The sequence below is a fragment of the Musca autumnalis genome, unplaced genomic scaffold (genome assembly GCF_047663935.1).
Source record: "Musca autumnalis isolate F117 unplaced genomic scaffold, ASM4766393v1 scaffold_5, whole genome shotgun sequence".
Classification (NCBI taxonomy): domain Eukaryota; kingdom Metazoa; phylum Arthropoda; class Insecta; order Diptera; family Muscidae; genus Musca; species Musca autumnalis.
The window spans coordinates 113,413,665-113,433,463 of NW_027412088.1; the positions used below are offsets into that span (position 1 = coordinate 113,413,665).

The 19,799-nt window shown below is 34.4% G+C and overlaps 1 protein-coding gene across 43 annotated transcripts in view; it reads left to right on the plus strand.

The window, feature by feature from the left end:
* Positions 1-19,799, plus strand: part of Trpm (transient receptor potential cation channel, subfamily M) — a 403,692-nt gene that overhangs the window by 298,521 nt on the left and 85,372 nt on the right. For all 43 annotated transcript variants that reach the window (XR_012408366.1, XR_012408365.1, XM_073992979.1 and 40 more), the window contains one exon: positions 3,788-3,870. Coding sequence is in view for 40 of the 43 variants with exons in the window: in XM_073992979.1 (XP_073849080.1) it covers positions 3,788-3,870 (83 nt within the window). In the remaining 3 variants the exon portion in view is untranslated. The remainder of the gene's footprint in view (positions 1-3,787; positions 3,871-19,799) is intronic.

The following is a 19,799-nucleotide window of genomic DNA, read 5'->3' on the forward strand; positions in this document are numbered from 1 at the left end:
TTATTTATTTATTTATTTATTTATTTATTTATTTACTTATTTATTTATTTATTTATTTATTTATTTATTTATTTATTTATTTATTTATTTATTTATTTATTTATTTATTTATTTATTTATTTATTTATTTATTTATATATTTATTTATTTATTTATTTATTTATTTATTTATTTATTTATTTATTTATTTATTTATTTATTTATTTATTTATTTATTTATTTATTTACTTATTTATTTATTTATTTATTTATTTATTTATTTATTTATTTATTTATTTATTTATTTATTTATTTATTTATTTATTTATTTATTTATTTATTTATTTATTTATTTATTTATTTATTTATTTATTTATTAAATTATTTATGTATTTTTTGATAAAACAATAAATGTTTCACCCTGATATAAAGAGAAAATTGTATAAAAAAATTTAGAAAAAAATTGTAATTATTGGAATACAGAAAATGTTCAAGAAAATCGAAGAGTACAATATTTGACAAAAACGGATTTTTAATATGAAATCACGAAAGTTTCACCCAAGGCCACAGTGCAATTTTTTCTATTTGTTTATTAGATAGCTTATATAAAAAACACAAGAAGATTTTTTAGCAATATTAAAGAAGTTATGGGTTTTTCTTTTCACATAGTTTGTATAGAATTCGAAGTTGTTTGAGGCGCGATATCTCTGGAACCGTTAGTAAAAAAATCTGAAAATATACTAAAATATTTTGCTGTTGAGCAGCATCAACACAGCAAAAAATCACAAAGGAAATCAAAAACAACTTTTTGAAAAAGTGTCTGATTCCAATCAGAATTCCCCATAAATATTTCCGTGGTGAGCTGTTCTGCTTATGAGGGACAAGACTAACAATTAAAGTAGGCCGACTGCGCTTCTAAGCAATACAAAATGTGTTGTTGGTAAAAAATCAGATTTATTGCGATATCTGATTTTATTTATTTTTATTTTCCTATTTTAATGACAATAATCAGGCATGTCACAGATTCCGATCGGAATGGTTGCAATTCCGAAATTTCATTTCGATCGTTTTTGTCTTAGCTTCTTTAGATTCCGATCGATTTTGTGAAGTCAAAAAACTTAATTATTTATTTTAAATGCGAAATTAAATGTAAATTTGTTAATAAAACAACATTTTAATTATTTCTAAGTGTTTTTAGAATATTTTAAAGTGGCAGACTTAAACAAAATAAAAATACAATTCCGTTTGCAAAATCAAAAGTGGTTTCATTCCGAAAAATTCTTCGTTTTTCGTTTTCTGAAGAAGCTAAATACGGAATCAATTCCACTTTCGATCGGAATTCGTTTCTGTGACATGCCTGTATGTCTGTTTCTATTATTCAAACAGGTAAGAAAGCATCAGTCAGCTGTGTTGACGGATATATACCCTCAGCCTATGACCAATCTGTAGGTACCGCAATGTGGATCTTTACCAACAATTTTTAGTAAGCAAATTTCTGATTCAGAGAGAACTCGAAATATTAAATTACCTTAAAATAAGTTTAGAAGAAATTTTTCAAAACGTTGAGAGTTGCCTTCCTGCACTCTATCCATTTTTATATGTGCAGGCAGAGTTTTTTGAGCTTTTGGTCATTATATCTACTACCGTTGTTACCGTAAAAACAACATCCTGCGAAAAATTTCAAATATATCCGAGACGAGTCCTCAAGCTGCCGTTTTTCCAAATTTTGTGTGGGAGGTAACCTAAGGACGGGACCGATATTGTGCATGTTCCAACTTGTTACATAAATTGGACCAATAAGTAACTAACTCCCTGCGAGAGTTATCTTGTGGATTTTCCATTTTAGTTGGTGCCGTCCGGGTTTCTTAGAGCTTTTAGGCCATTATCTCAGGAAATATTGGCTTGCGCCCGAATACAATTATACCGTTGTAAAGAAGGCTGCAAGGACAACCTGCTGAAAAAAATCAAAACGATCCGAGAGGAGCTCTTAAACTTCAATTTTTCCGAATTTTGTGGGAACGTACCCGAAGGAGTAGGCCGATATAGTCCATATTCGAAACCGATCTATAATTGTAAGGAGCAATATGACGTGCCAAGTTTGGACGAAATTGATTGTTCCCTTCGAGAGTTATCGTTCACATCATTTTACAGAAAGATTTGAAGTTTTGTGGAGGAGGTACCCGAAGGAGTGGACCGATATGGCCCATTTTCAAACTTAAAGTAAGTTTGGGCAAAATATTTGTAGTAGTGCAAAATTTGGTGTATATTCATGAAAATACCTTGATTTCGATCTTGCGACTGGCGAAAAACTTTAGTACGTCCTAGAGTTGTGTCAATTGAACTATATTGAACGACCTAATTCACTATCTAGTTCAATGGACACCGGTCGTTTGTATGAACATACTGAGTACGTAATATCACACTTTAGTTTGTATGACGTTACTCATACGTGTTTTAACTAGGGCAGTAAACTAGGTCGTTCAATTGCCCAACTCTAGTACGTCCATAAAATAAACGTACATTCGTGAAAAGCTTATGTACAGGGGTAGTGTTGTAGCATATCACAGAGACGACCTCGGCCCGACTATAGACGTTTCTTACGTGTTTTAATTACCGATGTTATAAGTATATACAAACAGAATGTTATCGATAATTTTCTGTAATTATATCGTGAACTGGTCACAAAATCGCGCTACATATGAAGTGCTGTATTGTGTGGTGGAAAGGTTTTCTCTCCATTGACAAATTATAAATCACCCAAAGCTGAAGTTTTTGGCCTGCTTCTCCAAGACGATACCAAACCAATTTCGTTTGAATTACTTACCAAGCTCCACTTATTATAGAAAAAACTTCTTTGATTGGAAACAAAAATTAAGAAAATTTTTTTGAAGAATTTTTTGCTTGTATTTCGAACGGATTCGGTTTCGAATTGAAGAGAAACAGATCTCTATTTGTTTTTATAAATATAACGTTTTGTTTTGAAAATTTTGTATTGTTCTAATTCTGTTTTACTAAAAATTTATAAAAAACGAGGGAAGGAATAATGTAAGTAATTAACAATGATTTTGTAGATATGCACATACAAATTCAAACACAAACATTTGAAATGACCACATAGAAAAAGAAATGACAATTTGTAGATATTTTTTGTGTTTAGAACAATTTACATTTCTCATTCAAATCCCAGTGTATCGATGACATTTGACCGTCCTGCCATTATACAAATTACCTCATTTCCCATTAGCAAATAAACCATTGGCAATAAACAAACAAACAAAAATACATAAAATTGAAACAGTAGTGTTAAGTGCATTTTCACCAAGCTATGCCCAGCTAAAGTGTATGGAATTAATAATGAAACAAAAAAGATTTTTTATGCCTAAAAACGAAATTGAATTGTTGTTGTGTAAATAGTGTTGTGTTATGTATATATAAGAAAAACTATAATTTTATTTTTTATTGTATTTAAATATTTGAGCTTCATTTCAGTTGATTTCAGTTGTTTCTGTTTTATTTATTTTCTGTCAACAATTAATTAAAAAAACAATAACTCATTTTGTAGTTTCGTTTTTATTTAATTTTACGGATTTATTTGTTTAATGTGTTTCTTGAAGCGTGTGCTTAGCCAAAGTGATGTATAAAAGTAATAACCATAATAATGAAACAAAATATATTTTTTATTTTAATATTGATTTAGTAATTTCTAGCCAAATATTTGTTTTCATACTTTTATTGTGAATTGCTTTCTTTTGTCTTTTTTTCATAAAATGTCTTTTGAATTGTGCCCCCGCAATGCTATGGCTAACAGCATCAACCTCGTAGTTGGATTGAGACAAATTTCCAGAAACGCGAATGCATCAAATTCATACCATGCCCAAAAGATGAAACGAGGTAAGTAACCAATATGTAAGAACTTCCGAATAAGAATGCTACTTTTTAGTGTAATTGATTTTAATTTGATTTTTATATAATAAATCCAAGGGTATGTTAAAAGGTGGCCTCCACTTGTAAATTTCAGAAAATTGAGAAATTTTAATTGGCTTATTTCAAAACATAAATAGCATAGAATATAGTAAAATCGGAACAATATTGCCAGAGATATGAGTGTTAGAAGGGAAAATATTATTGGGTTTTGTATGGAAAAAATCATGAAAAATTGCCTTTTTCGGGCTTTACAAGTGAAGGTCACCCCTTAAGATAATAATAACAACAAGGATTTGTATTTGCAGCCGTAAGAAGCTCATGTACAAGGTCGCCAGAGCTCTCAAAATTTCACATACAACATTAATAAAAGTTTATTATTTCCGATTATAACTGAAGTGTATCCATTATTATGAGCAGCAAATCAAATGCCCTTAGTGGAAACATTAGGGTGGTTTTAAAAAAATCGATGTCTGATTTTTTATGCGGCACCCCCTAAAGTGTTTAGTGTTGTTAGATTTTAAGATTGCCAAATTTTGAGTACAATTGGAATATGTTAACACGTGTCACTGGGGCCTCAAACTTTCCATGGGCCCTATATATCCAATATTTTAATCCGACCCGATTTTCAAAATTTTTTGTAGGATTACTTGTTTAGCCACAGAAATGAACTTGTAAAATTGTTCAGCGGTTGGACAATAAATGCGGTCTGTAGAGCGATTTCGTGAAAATTGCCTTCGGCTCCATGCAGATTAATATGGAAACTTTGAGGCCCCAGTGGCACGTGTTAACATATTCCGATTGTGCCCAAACTTGGGCAATCTCAAAATTTAACAAAACTAAACACTTTACGGGGGTGCCGCATAAAAAAATCCGACATCGATTTTTTTTCCTTTGAGTTAAAACCAGCCTATGGAAACATAGCCTAAACTTAACTAATTTTGAATGAAACTTACTTTGTTTGTTGATTGCTATACTTTTATGACATTAAGGTATAATATTCTCAATTATTTAAATAAATATAACCGTTCCTTTGAACTTTACAGAAAAATTTACAATCTATTATTATGAGCTGGTGTGTATGTTATTTTGAAGAGAATTTTATATAGTCATAAAATACGAACTTCCTAATTTTCCAATGATTTTTATTTATTGCTTTCATCCTCATCGTATCGATAAAATCGTTAGTATGAGCTATGGACAATTATTAATTCGATCTAAATACATACATACATATGTATGTCAAACATGTGACGTGCGTTTCACGCTGTGTCTAAAGTGAAATAAAATAAATCCAAGATATAATTGTTTTTATAGCTGTTATAAATTGTTGTGACGTATGCCAAAAATATTCGTATGCATTTGTGCTTATCCACAAAAAAGAACAATAACAAATAAAAACAAACTCTCCTTTCTTGGGTAGATGGTAAAATACAAATTAGGTCAATGGGTAAAGTAAACAGGACCCAGATGCTGATAATTATGCCAGACTTTCTGATAACATTACTAACTGCCACACACATGTCATCAATGATAAGCATGATAAGACTCTGCTCCGGAATGCATACACAGTGCTGGAGGTGATTCAGATAAAACGAAAAAAATAAAATAGTTTACAAACAAGTGCGTTAAAACGACCTCCTTATCCATTTTAACTGATATCCAGAAATCGTAGATAAATAGCGGAAGATTTCTAAGAAGTGTGATAGAGATGGAGGGAGGAAATAATTTTAAATGTGATTGATGTTGTTAACACCCCTAACATTATCCATAGGTGTTTATCTCGTAACACGATATGATGATATACAGTGCTGGACATATCAATGGAAACTTTTTTCCGAAAACTATATATAATAATTTTTGACTAAATTAATTTATTCCTTAGCTAGAAATACCTTCATATGTTTGCATAAAATTAAATATGCAGGTATATTTGACTAAGGAATAAATGTACTTAGTCAAAAATTATTATATTTAGTTTTCTGAAAAAAGTTTCCATTGATATGTCCAGCACTGTATATGATTAAATTAGGCTATACAGTTCTTTAGCTTCATATAAAGACGAAATTAGGTCATCCAAGAAATTGGGTCATTATTAGCGAATTATTATAAAAACACTCATCTAATAATTATACCGTACACCACTATAGCTTCGTTCCATAACTAAAAAGTTTTTTACATATTAAACATATTTTGCACATTTTTTCCCCAAAATGCGTTCCCGTACACCAACAAAGTTGCAAAATGTTTACTTCTCTTAAAACAAAAATGGCGCTGAATAGCTTTCTCATTAGAAAATTTTTATACGACAAATTTGGGCGAGCAAAAATGTGCAACATGTTTGCCGGCTTCTGATTGGCTCACACGCCGACTTTGACATTTGCTCCAGTTTTTTTTTTTTGCGTTTCTGCTATTTTTCCGTTCCCGTACATTTTGGAAAAATGTCTATGTGGAACTAATTTTCAGCAGTTTTCTCTTTTGTCACTTTTACCATATAAAGAGTACTGAAACGAAGCTTATGTGGTGAGGGTGTTATAATCCAGTTGGAAAATGTCGCCAATACGTCTTCGAAGTCATATCCAATCCATAGAAGGCGGATTGCAGACAGCCCTTTGAGATCATTGCCGACTTTTTCTAGTTTCACGAAAATCGTAAGCGAAGAATTGACCGACAAAGTAAACGAATAAAGAGTTCATCGACAAACGACGATATAAGGGATATTGTATTGTATCTTATCGTTGATGAATAGATAAACGACTTTGTCTTCAACGTAGTCATTAATGACAATATTATTCAGAGTGACAAAATGCAAAAAAAAAAAATTAATATTTAACAGGAATGTGTTTGACAATCTCTGTGCATTCCTACTTTAATGTGATCCCAGCTTCCACGTGGGCTAATCATTTTAAATCTTTTTGAGAATATTGCTGAAACAGTTTTTTTCATAGTTTATGCCAAATACCAAACATTAAGCTAGACCCTCACCTTTAGTCTAAAATGGACATATGCACTGACTAAGATAAAAAAATTACCAAATCGAAATAATGGTTTTTCGAACTCAAGTATGTTTGGACCAGGGTTTCGGAGTCGAGGTATTTTTGGTTCGACTCCGACTCCAGGCGAGTTTTTTTCACGACTCCGACTCCGGGTCGACTCCGAGAGTGAATTCCTATACCACTAAAAATGAATAAAATGTGCACAAAATTGTAATTTTTTCCTATATTTTGGCCTATATAGGCTAATGTGTTAGTTTTTCATTAGAAAGGGCATTCGTTCGAATACATTCCAACATATCAATACTGTTTCTGCCGAATCTTACATTGACAAGTAGCAAAGTTAGAAAGTTTTTGTCGGTTTTCCTTTTCTGCACGAGTATATTCTAGATGGAATTCTTCCGCGTGAGAAAATTTTTAAGCATTCAAAATATGTGTGATGGGGCAATACAAATCGTAAGGACTATATGCAAAAAAACTATAAGCAATTCACGACCAAGTTTCAAACTGGATGTAAGCCAACATTTTAGTGTGCTTACCCTCAAAAGGAGACCCCCAGTTGTCATTGAGCTTTACAAAAGCCATTTTTCATGATTTTTTTCGAGAAAACTACGTAACTTTTTGACAGATTCTTTTCTTCATCTGAAAGAGAAAAATATTACCAAGTTTTAAGGTCGTCTACGAACCCTTGTTTTTATTAATACATTTTGCGATGCCAACTCTATCTCGAAAACTAATAAACCAATTGTCATATATTTTTGTGGACGATTGCGCAGCACAGTTTATATGCTGCATACAAAATAAAATAAATTGTTCCCATCTAACGCTCATACAGAGGCAATATTGTTCCGATCGACTTAAAAATTTGACCACATATTCTATGCTACTTATACTTTCTACTTTTTTCTGAAATTTATAAAATTCAGCGCTCACATTTTGAACTTTGGTGTGGTGTGCATAATTTTATTAAAATATTTGGTATATATTGTGTACACCACTCATCACGTAGGCAGATGGATGTTTTCTGGAACTGAAAAATTAGCAAATGATGAGATTTCGTGCATGAAAATATTCAACTAGGACAAGAAATCGATATTGTCATATTTTCATTGTCCTTTATCACTTTTACCCGATCCTTTCTCATGAAAACTCTATGATTATGTATATCATTGAATTTCGTATATGCAATTGATTGTGTAGAAAACTCGGATACGCCTGAACTATATCTGTACCTGGCGGTCAGATCCGTTTATTTCAATGTCTACATCGAAAGCCCTCATTGAGTATATAATGAATCCTAGAAGAAAGATTCGCCGTTTGTCAGACTTCTGAGTTATAGTGGGATGAATCTGTCGTTAACCAACCAATTTATGATGTCCTAATTCAGAAGCGTAACCATTCGAATGTCATATATAGTTAACATATTATGTGAAGTTTTCCGAAATAAATAAACATACGGTTTTTTTGAAAAAGTAACGGGTAAACAGATAAAGGACAATGAAAACGTGACAATATCGATTTCTTGGATGTGGGAAACCTACATATAACTTTCTGTGGAACATTTTTGTAGAAGATTTCATTTTGTTTTACTTTTCGACAAAAAGGTTTCTCATTCTATTTAACTTAAAACATGTCATCTAAAAATGATGAAACAATATCTCCAAATAGAGATATAAATCTATTTTCACAATGACTGATGGGGGTCAATCAAAAAATTCATTATATCATAACTCAGAAATTTCAGCTACGGGATCCTTTGGGGTTCCCAATTGGGGCTTTCATTCCGAAAATGAATTTTTCCACCCCCAGATCTTGACATCCATTTCGTGTCACAGGGTGTTCAGTAAGATTTCCCATGGCGACCACAAGATCTTTAATAGAAGACAAGGATGACTTCTCACGTAAAAACTAGATGAGAATACCAATAGACCTTTGTGAGAAGACCAGTAAGACTTCTGACGAAAGAGGTTAAAGGTCCAATCTTAATTCGATTGTCATAGAACTTTACTTTTGTTTGCAAAAATGTAACGAATCAATTGGATCAACAAAATAGGGATGAATAGACTACATTTCAAAGCATAGTAAATATCCTGTGAATTGTCCTCTAATAATATATAATTTGCATACATATTTTCTTATACCTTTCTTTTAAAATAAATAATGATTTTAAAAAAAAGTTCTTGTTCCAAATTTAATATTATATTTCTATAACGTGGAAAAAATTTTGCCCGGAGTCGGAGTCGAGTTATTTTTTTCGACTCAGACTCCGACTCCAGCAAAATTGCTCGACTCCGACTCTGCAACCCTGGTTTGGACGAAATCCGATTAAGATCATTTAAAGTCGATGTAACCCTTTCGAACTGATCAAATGATTCTGTCCAAACTTTGCATATGTTAATTTTTGTACAAACTTAGATCATGCTCGACAATGTGCCATATCCGTCCACTCCTTCGGCTACCTCCCCGATAAGAGTTCCAGTTTGTCGCTAAAATGGTGTGCACCATAACTCTCAAAAGTGAAGGAAAACGTCGTCACTTAAAATTTACAATATAGTTCAATCTAAGCGTACCTCCCGATTTTCGATTTTTTGAGGATTATAGCTGTTTTTCTTGACCGAATTTGCTGTAATTTGACATTTCAAACTCCTATTGGTCACAACACTTTTCCACCAAAAGTTGTAAATATAGGTCCATTTGAGGTATTTTGGCAACATTTTTTGACGGAACTACCCGAAATGTGACATTAGAGGTTCCCTGCAGTCACAAAACTTTTTCCAAAAATAGTCCCACACTGTGATATAGCCCCCGTATAAAGGTACAAGCTCATGTTTGGGATATCCGTGGTCGAAAACTTTTTGCAACTAAAATTGTGGACAGGAAAGGAAACTAATTATTCCCTTTTTGTTCAAGAATATTTTATGGTGGAGGGTATAAAAAGTTCGACCCGTTCGACTTTTTACTTGTTCCGTTTGTAACACATTGAAATAATCATTTGCGACTCTATAAAGTATATATATTTTTGATCAGGGTAAAATTCTGAGTCGATATATACAGGTTCCCTTTTTGTTCAAGAATATTTTATGGTGGAGGGTATAAAAAGTTCGACCCGTTCGACTTTTTACTTGTTCCGTTGATCAGGGTAAAATTCTGAGTCGATATATTTCGGGTTTCCGTCGTTTGTGATAATCACTCTAGCATCTTCAAAAATAGAGATAGGACAGTAAAAGTTTGAAAAAAAATGCATCGTTATGCGTCGTTTGTTTGCAGGCGGGACAAGTTCGAAGATAAGTCATATCGGTCCACGATTTGGTATGGCACCATATAAAGGTAGGTTTTATATGTTTTTTTAAGGTTTGTTTTTTGCTCACTCAAAATTTTGGACATATGTAGGTCCATGTTTTGGTATAGCCCTAATATAACGTTACTACCCGATTTCAGTTTGTTTGAAGATAAAATCCACTTTACCTGTCTGAATTTGATGTAAATTAGGTTTCAAAGTGCATATATTTAAAAAACAAGTTTTGAATTACAGCTTTGCTCAAATGATGGGTTACTTGCTAGTGTGGTCGTTCATTTTTTGTCATTCATCATGCACCGACAAAATATTTTGTGGTAGTTGGACGGATAGACAGTTATGAATAATTACGAAAAATCGACATTCAAAACTGACAATGTGTACTGCACTTAAGATACTTACTCAAAAACTCCAAAAAAATTATGACGAATAGGGTAAGTGCACCAATAGTCGCCCTTTAAAGCATTTTCTTATTTTTAATTTTTCAACTCTCCGAGTGCAAACGTACATTTATATTGAAGTCAGGTTGATATGAATCGAAATTTTGTATATTTTTAGATTTAATAAACACGTTTTTATTTATTTTTCTTGGCATTAACTTTTAATGTGAAAATTATATTTTTAATGCCTTCAAATTTGTTTGGCCAAAAACATATTTTTTTTTTTCAAAAATCGTTTTATAATCTGACTTTAGAGTAATTACTTAACGTTATTCTCAATTTTGAACCAAGTTGAGATAATAATAATCGAGTAAATGCATGTTTCTGAAACGCATGCCGACTATAGGAACAGTGTTTGACATTAGTGTTTTACTTGTTTAACTGCCATCAACAGGGAATGTAGCAATATGAAAGATGAATTTTCTAGCTTAGTATTTTCCTTGGGATCAGTATATACAAACAATCACATAACCAAAAGGTACGTGTATGTGTGACCAGACTCTTCGAATAACAGGCTGTTAAATTTTACTGATGATTTTCGGGCAAATTTTGTCTGCAACTGTGTATTTGACAGCCTACATAATTCATGACATCTTGGCCAGAGATAATTTATTGGAATGAAGGATCTCCGTACTGCAACTTGTTCCTGTAATTTTCTCTTGCCATTAATTTTCTTGACTGTAATTTTCTCTATGTAAAAATTTTGATTTATCAACATTTTATGGATCCAGTTAAATCATAAACCACAGACGTTTCGAAAAACTTTTGTTAACTCGTTATATTTTCGGCATTTATGCTTCCATCAGTTTTTCATCTTTGGCAGTAAACAAGCATGAACAAAAGAGATAATCGTTAAATGCCAGAAAATTATTATAGCACCACATAATTGACACCAAGGGTGGGAGGGTAGTTATCTGCAGCAAATGACCTATTAAATGTCGAGAAAATTATTTACAAATTGTATCGCTGCGTATGAAGTGCCCATAATGTGAAATAATGGTTGTAAGGCATGGAATATTTACATATTTAGATTTTTACAAATATTTGTTAACAAAAACTAAAAGATTTAATTAAATCCACTAAAAATAAAACACGCCAAGATCGTACAATCATCCGCATACGTAACGATCTCAATGGAGGGGGTGGAATACAGGACATGTAGAGGTTAAACAGTTCTGGAGATATCACCGCACCTGGGGAACTTCCTCTTTTACTCTACGGGACTTGGACTATTTGTTCCTGAAATTCACGCACGACTGGCGTCCACACATATAAGCTTCGTTCCAGAACTAAAAAGTTTTTACACATTTTGCACATTTTTACCCAAAATGCGTTCTCGTACACCAAAGAAATTGCAAAATGTTGACTTCTCTTTGAACAAATATGGTGCTGAATAGCTTTCTCTTTAGAACAGCCATCGGCACACAACAACAAAAAATTTAGCAAACATTGTTGTCAGTGCATGGTTTTTCAATTAGTGAGTGGAGAGAGAAACTCTCTTTGCTTGCTCGCGAGTAAAGAGCTGCGGAATGCTGCTTTAGAAACTTTTTACACGACAAATTAGGCCGAGCAAAAATGTGCAGCATCTTTGCTGGCTTCTGATAGGCTGATACACCGACTTTGACATTTGTTGCAGTTTTTTGACGTTTCTGCCAGTTTTAGTTCCCGTACATTTCGGGAAATGTTTATGTGGAACTCATTTGCGACAGTTTGCTCTTTTGACACTTTTATCATTAAAAAGGTACTGGAACGAAGCTATAATTGATTTTCCAACGTTTCAAACTTGACCGGCTGCTCAATGTAATCAAACAACGTGGGGTGTTTGATGGTATCAAAGGCTCTTGATAAGCCAAGCGCCGCACAGTGTTGCCGCTCCCATACAAAAGTGGACAAAAATAGAAGGAGTTGACCTAGGTTGATGAATTTTTGCACAAGTACTTATAAGGGCATAGGAATGAAAAATTTCAACTTTGGTCCATATCGGTTCAGATTTGGATATAGCCCCCATATATATCTTTCCCCGATTTTGCTATAACTCGGTCAATTCTGATCGAGTAGCCTTCAAATTTAGTATGTAACATTTTCTTAGGTCCCTGAGTAGTTTCACCGATTTTCATAAAAATCAGTTCAGTTTTGGATATAGCTCCCATTTATATCATCAACCGATTTTGCTATAAATCGCTCAATTTTTTATGAATAGCCTTCAAATTTAACATGGGATGTTTCCTCAGACCACTGTTCAGTTTTACCGATTTTGATTTGATTTCGGAAAACCGGTACAGATTTGGATATAGGCTCCACATATCTTTCACCGATTTTGCTATAAATCGGTCAATTTTTGGAAAATAGCCTTCAAATGTAACATGGGATGTTTTCTTAAGCCCCTTTTCAGTTTGACCGATTTTGATTTGATTAATGCTCTCATATATATTTTCGCCCGATTCTATATATTCGCTGCACTAAACACGCAATGTATGTGAGATATTAATTAAATTAGGAAAATATGACGTAGTTATCTGTAATTGAGTGACATCGGGCGAAATTATATATGAAACCATATTCAAACCTGAACGATATGGACCAAATTTGATATTTTTCATTCCTGGGCCCTCATAAGTACCTGCGAAAAGATTCATCAACCTATGTCAACGGTAAAACAGGGGCCTGAGGAACCTCCCATGTTAAATTTGAAGGCTATTCATCAAAAATGGAGCGAAATTGAGCAAAATCAGGGGAAGATATATATATGGGGGCAATATCCCAATCTGGACCGATTTTTATACCCTACACCACTATGTGGTAAGGGGTATTATGTGTTAGTGCATTTGTATGTAACATACAAAAGGAAGCGAGATAGACCCATAGTTCCTTCTAGGGATATACATAGAATCACTTTCTGAGTCGATTTATGCATGTCCGTCCGTCCGTCCGTTCGCAACATACAGGTCGCATTTGTTGACCGATTTCGCTGAAAATTGGGAAATACCATTTTCTAGCCGTCGGAAGATCAAGTTCGAAGATGGGCTATATAGGTCCAAGTTTTGGTATAGCCCCCATATAACGGTACCTCCCGATTTAAGGTATTTTAAGGATCTTAGCCGCATTTGTTGCCCAAACCAGCTGAAATTTTACATTTGAGGTTCCCAATGGCCGCGAAATTGCTCCACTAAAAATTGTCAAGATAGGTCCACGGTTCGGTATAGTCCCCATATAACGATACCTCCCGATTTAAGGTATTTTATGGATCTTAGCCACATTTTTTGCCCAAACTAGCTGAAATTTTACATTTGAGGTTCTCAATGGCCGCGAAATTGCTCCACTAAAAATTGTCAAGATAGGTCCACGGTTCGGTATAGTCCCCATATAACGATACCTCCCGATTTAAGGTATTTTAGGGATCTTAGCCACATTTTTTGCTTGAACTAGCTGAAATTTTACATATGTGGTTCCCAGTGGCCACGAAATTTCGCCACTTAAATTGAGCCAAATTATATCGAAATCGGTTCAGATTTGGATATAGCTCCCATATATATGTTCGCCCGATTTCACGTATTTGCTGCACCAAACACGCTATATACGTCCGATTTTGATGAAATTTGGAATGTTTGACTGAATTCGGTCTAGAAATAAGTGTGCCAAATTATATCGAAATCGGTTCCGATTTGGATATAGCTCCCATATATATTTTCGGCCGATTTCACGTATTTTCTGTACCAAACACGCTATATATTTCCGATTTCGATGAAATTTGGAATGTGTGACCGAATTCAGTCTAGAAATAAATGTGATAAATTATATCGAAATCGGTTCAGATTTGGATATAGCACCCATATATATTTTCGGCCGATTTCGTGTATTTTCAGCTCCAAACACGATATATAAGTCCGATTTCAATGATATTTGGAATGTGTGACTGAATTCGGTCTGGAAATAAATGTGCCAAATTATATCAAAATCGGTTAAGATATGGATATAGCTCCGATTTATATTTTACATATTCACAGTGGTGTAGGGTATTATATAGTCGGCCCCGCCCGACTTTGATCCTTTCCTTACTGGTTACGATAATCGGTGAATCTAATCATGGGCCTATGAAAATAGGCGATTTATGCATGTCCGTCCGTCCGTCCGTTCGCAACATACAGGTCGCATTTGTTGACCGATTTCGCTGAAAATTGGGGAATACCATTTTTTAGCCGTCGGAAGATCAAGTTCGAAGATGGGCTATATAGGTCCAAGTTTTGGTATAGCCCCCATATAGCGGTACCTAACGATTTAAGGTATTTTAAGGATCTTAGCCGCATTTGTTGCCCAAACCAGCTGAAATTTTACATTTGAGGTTCCCAATGGCCGCGAAATTGCTCCACTAAAAATTGTCAAGATAGGTCCACGGTTCGGTATAGTCCCCATATAACGATACCTCCCGATTTAAGGTATTTTATGGATCTTAGCCACATTTTTTGCCCAAACTAGCTGAAATTTTACATTTGAGGTTCTTAATGGCCGCGAAATTGCTCCACTAAAAATTGTCAAGATAGGTCCACGGTTCGGTATAGTCCCCATATAACGATACCTCCCGATTTAAGGTATTTTAGGGATTTTAGCCACATTTTTTGCTTGAACTAGCTGAAATTTTACATATGTGGTTCCCAGTGGCCACGAAATTTCGCCACTTAAATTGAGCCAAATTATATCGAAATCGGTTCAGATTTGGATATAGCTCCCATATATATGTTCGCCCTATTTCACGTATTTGCTGCACCAAACACGCTATATACGTCCGATTTTGATGAAATTTGGAATGTTTGACTGAATTCGGTCTAGAAATAAGTGTGCCAAATTATATCGAAATCGGTTCCGATTTGGATATAGCTCCCATATATATTTTCGGCCGATTTCACGTATTTTCTGTACCAAACACGCTATATATTTCCGATTTCGATGAAATTTGGAATGTATGACCGAATTCAGTCTAGAAATAAATGTGATAAATTATATCGAAATCGGTTCAGATTTGGATATAGCACCCATATATATTTTCGGCCGATTTCGTGTATTTTCAGCTCCAAACACGATATATAAGTCCGATTTCAATGATATTTGGAATGTGTGACTGAATTCGGTCTGGAAATAAATGTGCCAAATTATATCAAAATCGGTTAAGATATGGATATAGCTCCGATTTATATTTTACATATTCACAGTGGTGTAGGGTATTATATAGTCGGCCCCGCCCGACTTTGATCCTTTCCTTACTGGTTACGATAATCGGTGAATCTAATCATGGGCCTATGAAAATAGGCGATTTATGCATGTCCGTCCGTCCGTCCGTCCGTTCGCAACATACAGGTCGCATTTGTTGACCGATTTCGCTGAAAATTGGGGAATACCATTTTTTAGCCGTCGGAAGATCAAGTTCGAAGATGGGCTATATAGGTCCAAGTTTTGGTATAGCCCCCATATAACGGTACCTCCCGATTTAAGGTATTTTAAGGATCTTAGCCGCATTTGTTGCCCAAACCAGCTGAAATTTTACATTTGAGGTTCCCAATGGCCGCGAAATTGCTCCACTAAAAATTGTCAAGATAGGTCCACGGTTCGGTATAGTCCCCATATAACGATACCTCCCGATTTAAGGTATTTTATGGATCTTAGCCACATTTTTTGCCCAAACTAGCTGAAATTTTACATTTGAGGTTCTCAATGGCCGCGAAATTGCTCCACTAAAAATTGTCAAGATAGGTCCACGGTTCGGTATAGTCCCCATATAACGATACCTCCCGATTTAAGGTATTTTAGGGATCTTAGCCACATTTTTTTGCTTGAACTAGCTGAAATTTTACATATGTGGTTCCCAGTGGCCACGAAATTTCGCCACTTAAATTGAGCCAAATTATATCGAAATCGGTTCAGATTTGGATATAGCTCCCATATATATGTTCGCCCGATTTCACGTATTTGCTGCACCAAACACGCTATATACGTCCGATTTTGATGAAATTTGGAATGTTTGACTGAATTCGGTCTAGAAATAAGTGTGCCAAATTATATCGAAATCGGTTCCGATTTGGATATAGCTCCCATATATATTTTCGGCCGATTTCACGTATTTTCTGTACCAAACACGCTATATATTTCCGATTTCGATGAAATTTGGAATGTGTGACCGAATTCAGTCTAGAAATAAATGTGATAAATTATATCGAAATCGGTTCAGATTTGGATATAGCACCCATATATATTTTCGGCCGATTTCGTGTATTTTCAGCTCCAAACACGATATATAAGTCCGATTTCAATGATATTTGGAATGTGTGACTGAATTCGGTCTGGAAATAAATGTGCCAAATTATATCAAAATCGGTTAAGATATGGATATAGCTCCGATTTATATTTTACATATTTACAGTGGTGTAGGGTATTATATAGTCGGCCCCGCCCGACTTTGATCCTTTCCTTACTGGTTACGATAATCGGTGAATCTAATCATGGGCCTATGAAAATATCACATATAAAATTTGAAGGCTTTTCGACTAAAATTGACAGAGTTATAGCAAAATCGGGGAAAGATATATATGGGGTCTATATCCAAATATGAACCGATTTTTGTGAAAATCGGTGTAGCTATTCAGGGGACTAAGAAAATAACACATAGTAAATTTGAAGCCTATTCGATCAAAATTGATCGAGTTATAGCAAAATCGGGGAAAGATATATATGGGGGCTATATAAAATCTGAACCGATATATCTCAGAAGGTTGCAGGGATGGGCAGAATATTTTTACACATTTTGATTTGGAAGAGATGTCCAATTAACGGAAAACAGGAGCCAAGGTGGCAATAGGTGGCAATCAAAAGATGTGCTCTACTAAATATAGAGAATTTTGAATTTTTTTATGAAATTTAAATTTTGATTTCTTGATAACGGTACATTGCCCATTTGCAGTTAATATGAACTTTTTGTACTAAAACGTTATATTTATAGCCCACTCATCAAATCCCCAATCCAAAACTTTTGTTATGTTATGTTATTGTTATTTGAAATGTCATCTATTTTTCATATGATTATCGCTTTAGATTACCTGGGAAATATTTTTCATATTTAAAGAGCTATAACTTCATTATGGATGCACATATCGACAAAATTCTTTCAGATTCGGTGTACCGGATGTGTTTACTGTAAAAAAAATATAAACATATGTAAAAGTTAACATCACATTTTTTGATTTTTGTCCAAGCGGCAACACTGTGCGCCGCCATCACTGTTCTATAGCACAGCTTGCTCTATTTGAGTCCTCGACAAGTATGTGTGGATATGGAGTGTAGTGCTATTGACGTGATGTGCTGCTTACGGAATAAATGTTGATTATCGGCCACTGGCTAGCTATTTCCGACTATTCTGGTGTGGAGTAAATCCTCAAGAGTCTTTGCTACCGGTGACAGTCAAATCCGTCGGCACGATTCACCTTTGCCTGGTTTCAACACCGGGACTACCCTGCCCATTTTCCAGACTTCGAGAACGATATGATTTCCTATGATTGTTGAAAGTACAGCGTTCAGAGGTGATGAAATCAGGCGGTCTGCTGATGGAGACAATTATGGGGAGATGGATGGTCTGATCCAAGAGAAATAACGGGTTGCCAGATTACGTAATTTGTCAGACCATTTGACACGATGGTTATTTCTGGCGAACTGTGACACTCTCTGCTAATTCTGGTAGGGGTGTCCTCATTCACTGTGCACAACTTAGAGCTATCCATCTTCGCAGCCAGCACTATACCCCTCTAGCCATTGTAGAGGAACGAATGCCACAACCCATGATGATCACTAATGGGTAGTCTCGTATTCTGATGATGACGTCTCACTAAAAATTAAAACTTTTATAGACGCCATTTCATAGAAGACAATAACTTAACTTTTTATAGAAGACAGAATGAGAAGACCACTGACCCTACTATGGGATGCCCGGTAGGTCTTTTAGCAGATCTTCTCCAAGAATGTATGTGATCTGAAACCATTCTGCCAATGTGTATTCTAAAGAGTCGGGTTTTTCGTAGTTTTCGTAGGGCAGCAAGACATGCGAAACAAAAATTTAATATTTATACCAGCAGAACATACAAATTTAAATAAGTGTTGAAAAATTTGGACGGAGTGGGAGTTTAGTTTTTGTTTACGAAAATTTATTAATCTCCAATTCCGACTCCGCAACCCTGGTGTTGACCAGCCGTCGTTGGAAGCTAGCCCAAAATTCTATCATCTAGAGTTATTAAACTTTTAAGCTGGCCATAACACAGCGGATTTTTCAAGGAGGAGTACTTCTGTCAAATAAAGTATCAGTCTTTACGGACTCACATAAAAAACTAAAATGACACCACCATTTCAAGTTACGCATGAGCATTAAAAACAAACTCTTAACACCCTCTCCACATAATGGTGTTGGCTATAAAAATTGTTGCAAAGTTAACATTACATAGCTCATAGCTCGCACGTTTATGTTCTTGATAAGACATCGGCGTCAATGTGTGGGCAATAAAAGCTCCGCACAATCAAACACATCTAAATCGAAGTACATCACATGTGACTTTGTGTGTGTGTGACAGATCTCTCCTTCCGGAATGTTAAAGCATTTAAAAATTCCCACATGTCATTAATGATGCTTATCCTCATCTCTGAAACAGAGAATTTTGAGACAAATATGTCAAGAATTGCTACACAGTCGAACATGTCACAAGTAGATATCAAGGTTCACACTACTAATGAAAGAAAAGCTCAAGAATATTTGTTTCAATACAGGTTTTACTGTATGTATATGTAAGGCTCAATATTCCTCTCACGTAATGTCTACCTTTAGAAATGGGTTAATGTGTTTTTTCCGGAAGCTATGCAACACATGGTTGTGAATTACGGTATCCCTCAAGTGGGTAGAAAAATAAAAATACAATAATCTAGAAAAAGGTGCTAAATTGAAGAAGACAATATACTGGATATACATTTGTGTATGTGTATGTAATGTATATTCGTAGCTAATATCTAGCAAAAAGATATTTCTTTCAACACAGCCCCTTACAAAAATGTGGGCAGGTTTCTGAGGAACCTACAGATTGTGAAAATCATAATAAAAATAGAGAAAAAAATATAAATTTGCTTCAATATTAAATTCTTCGTTTACTC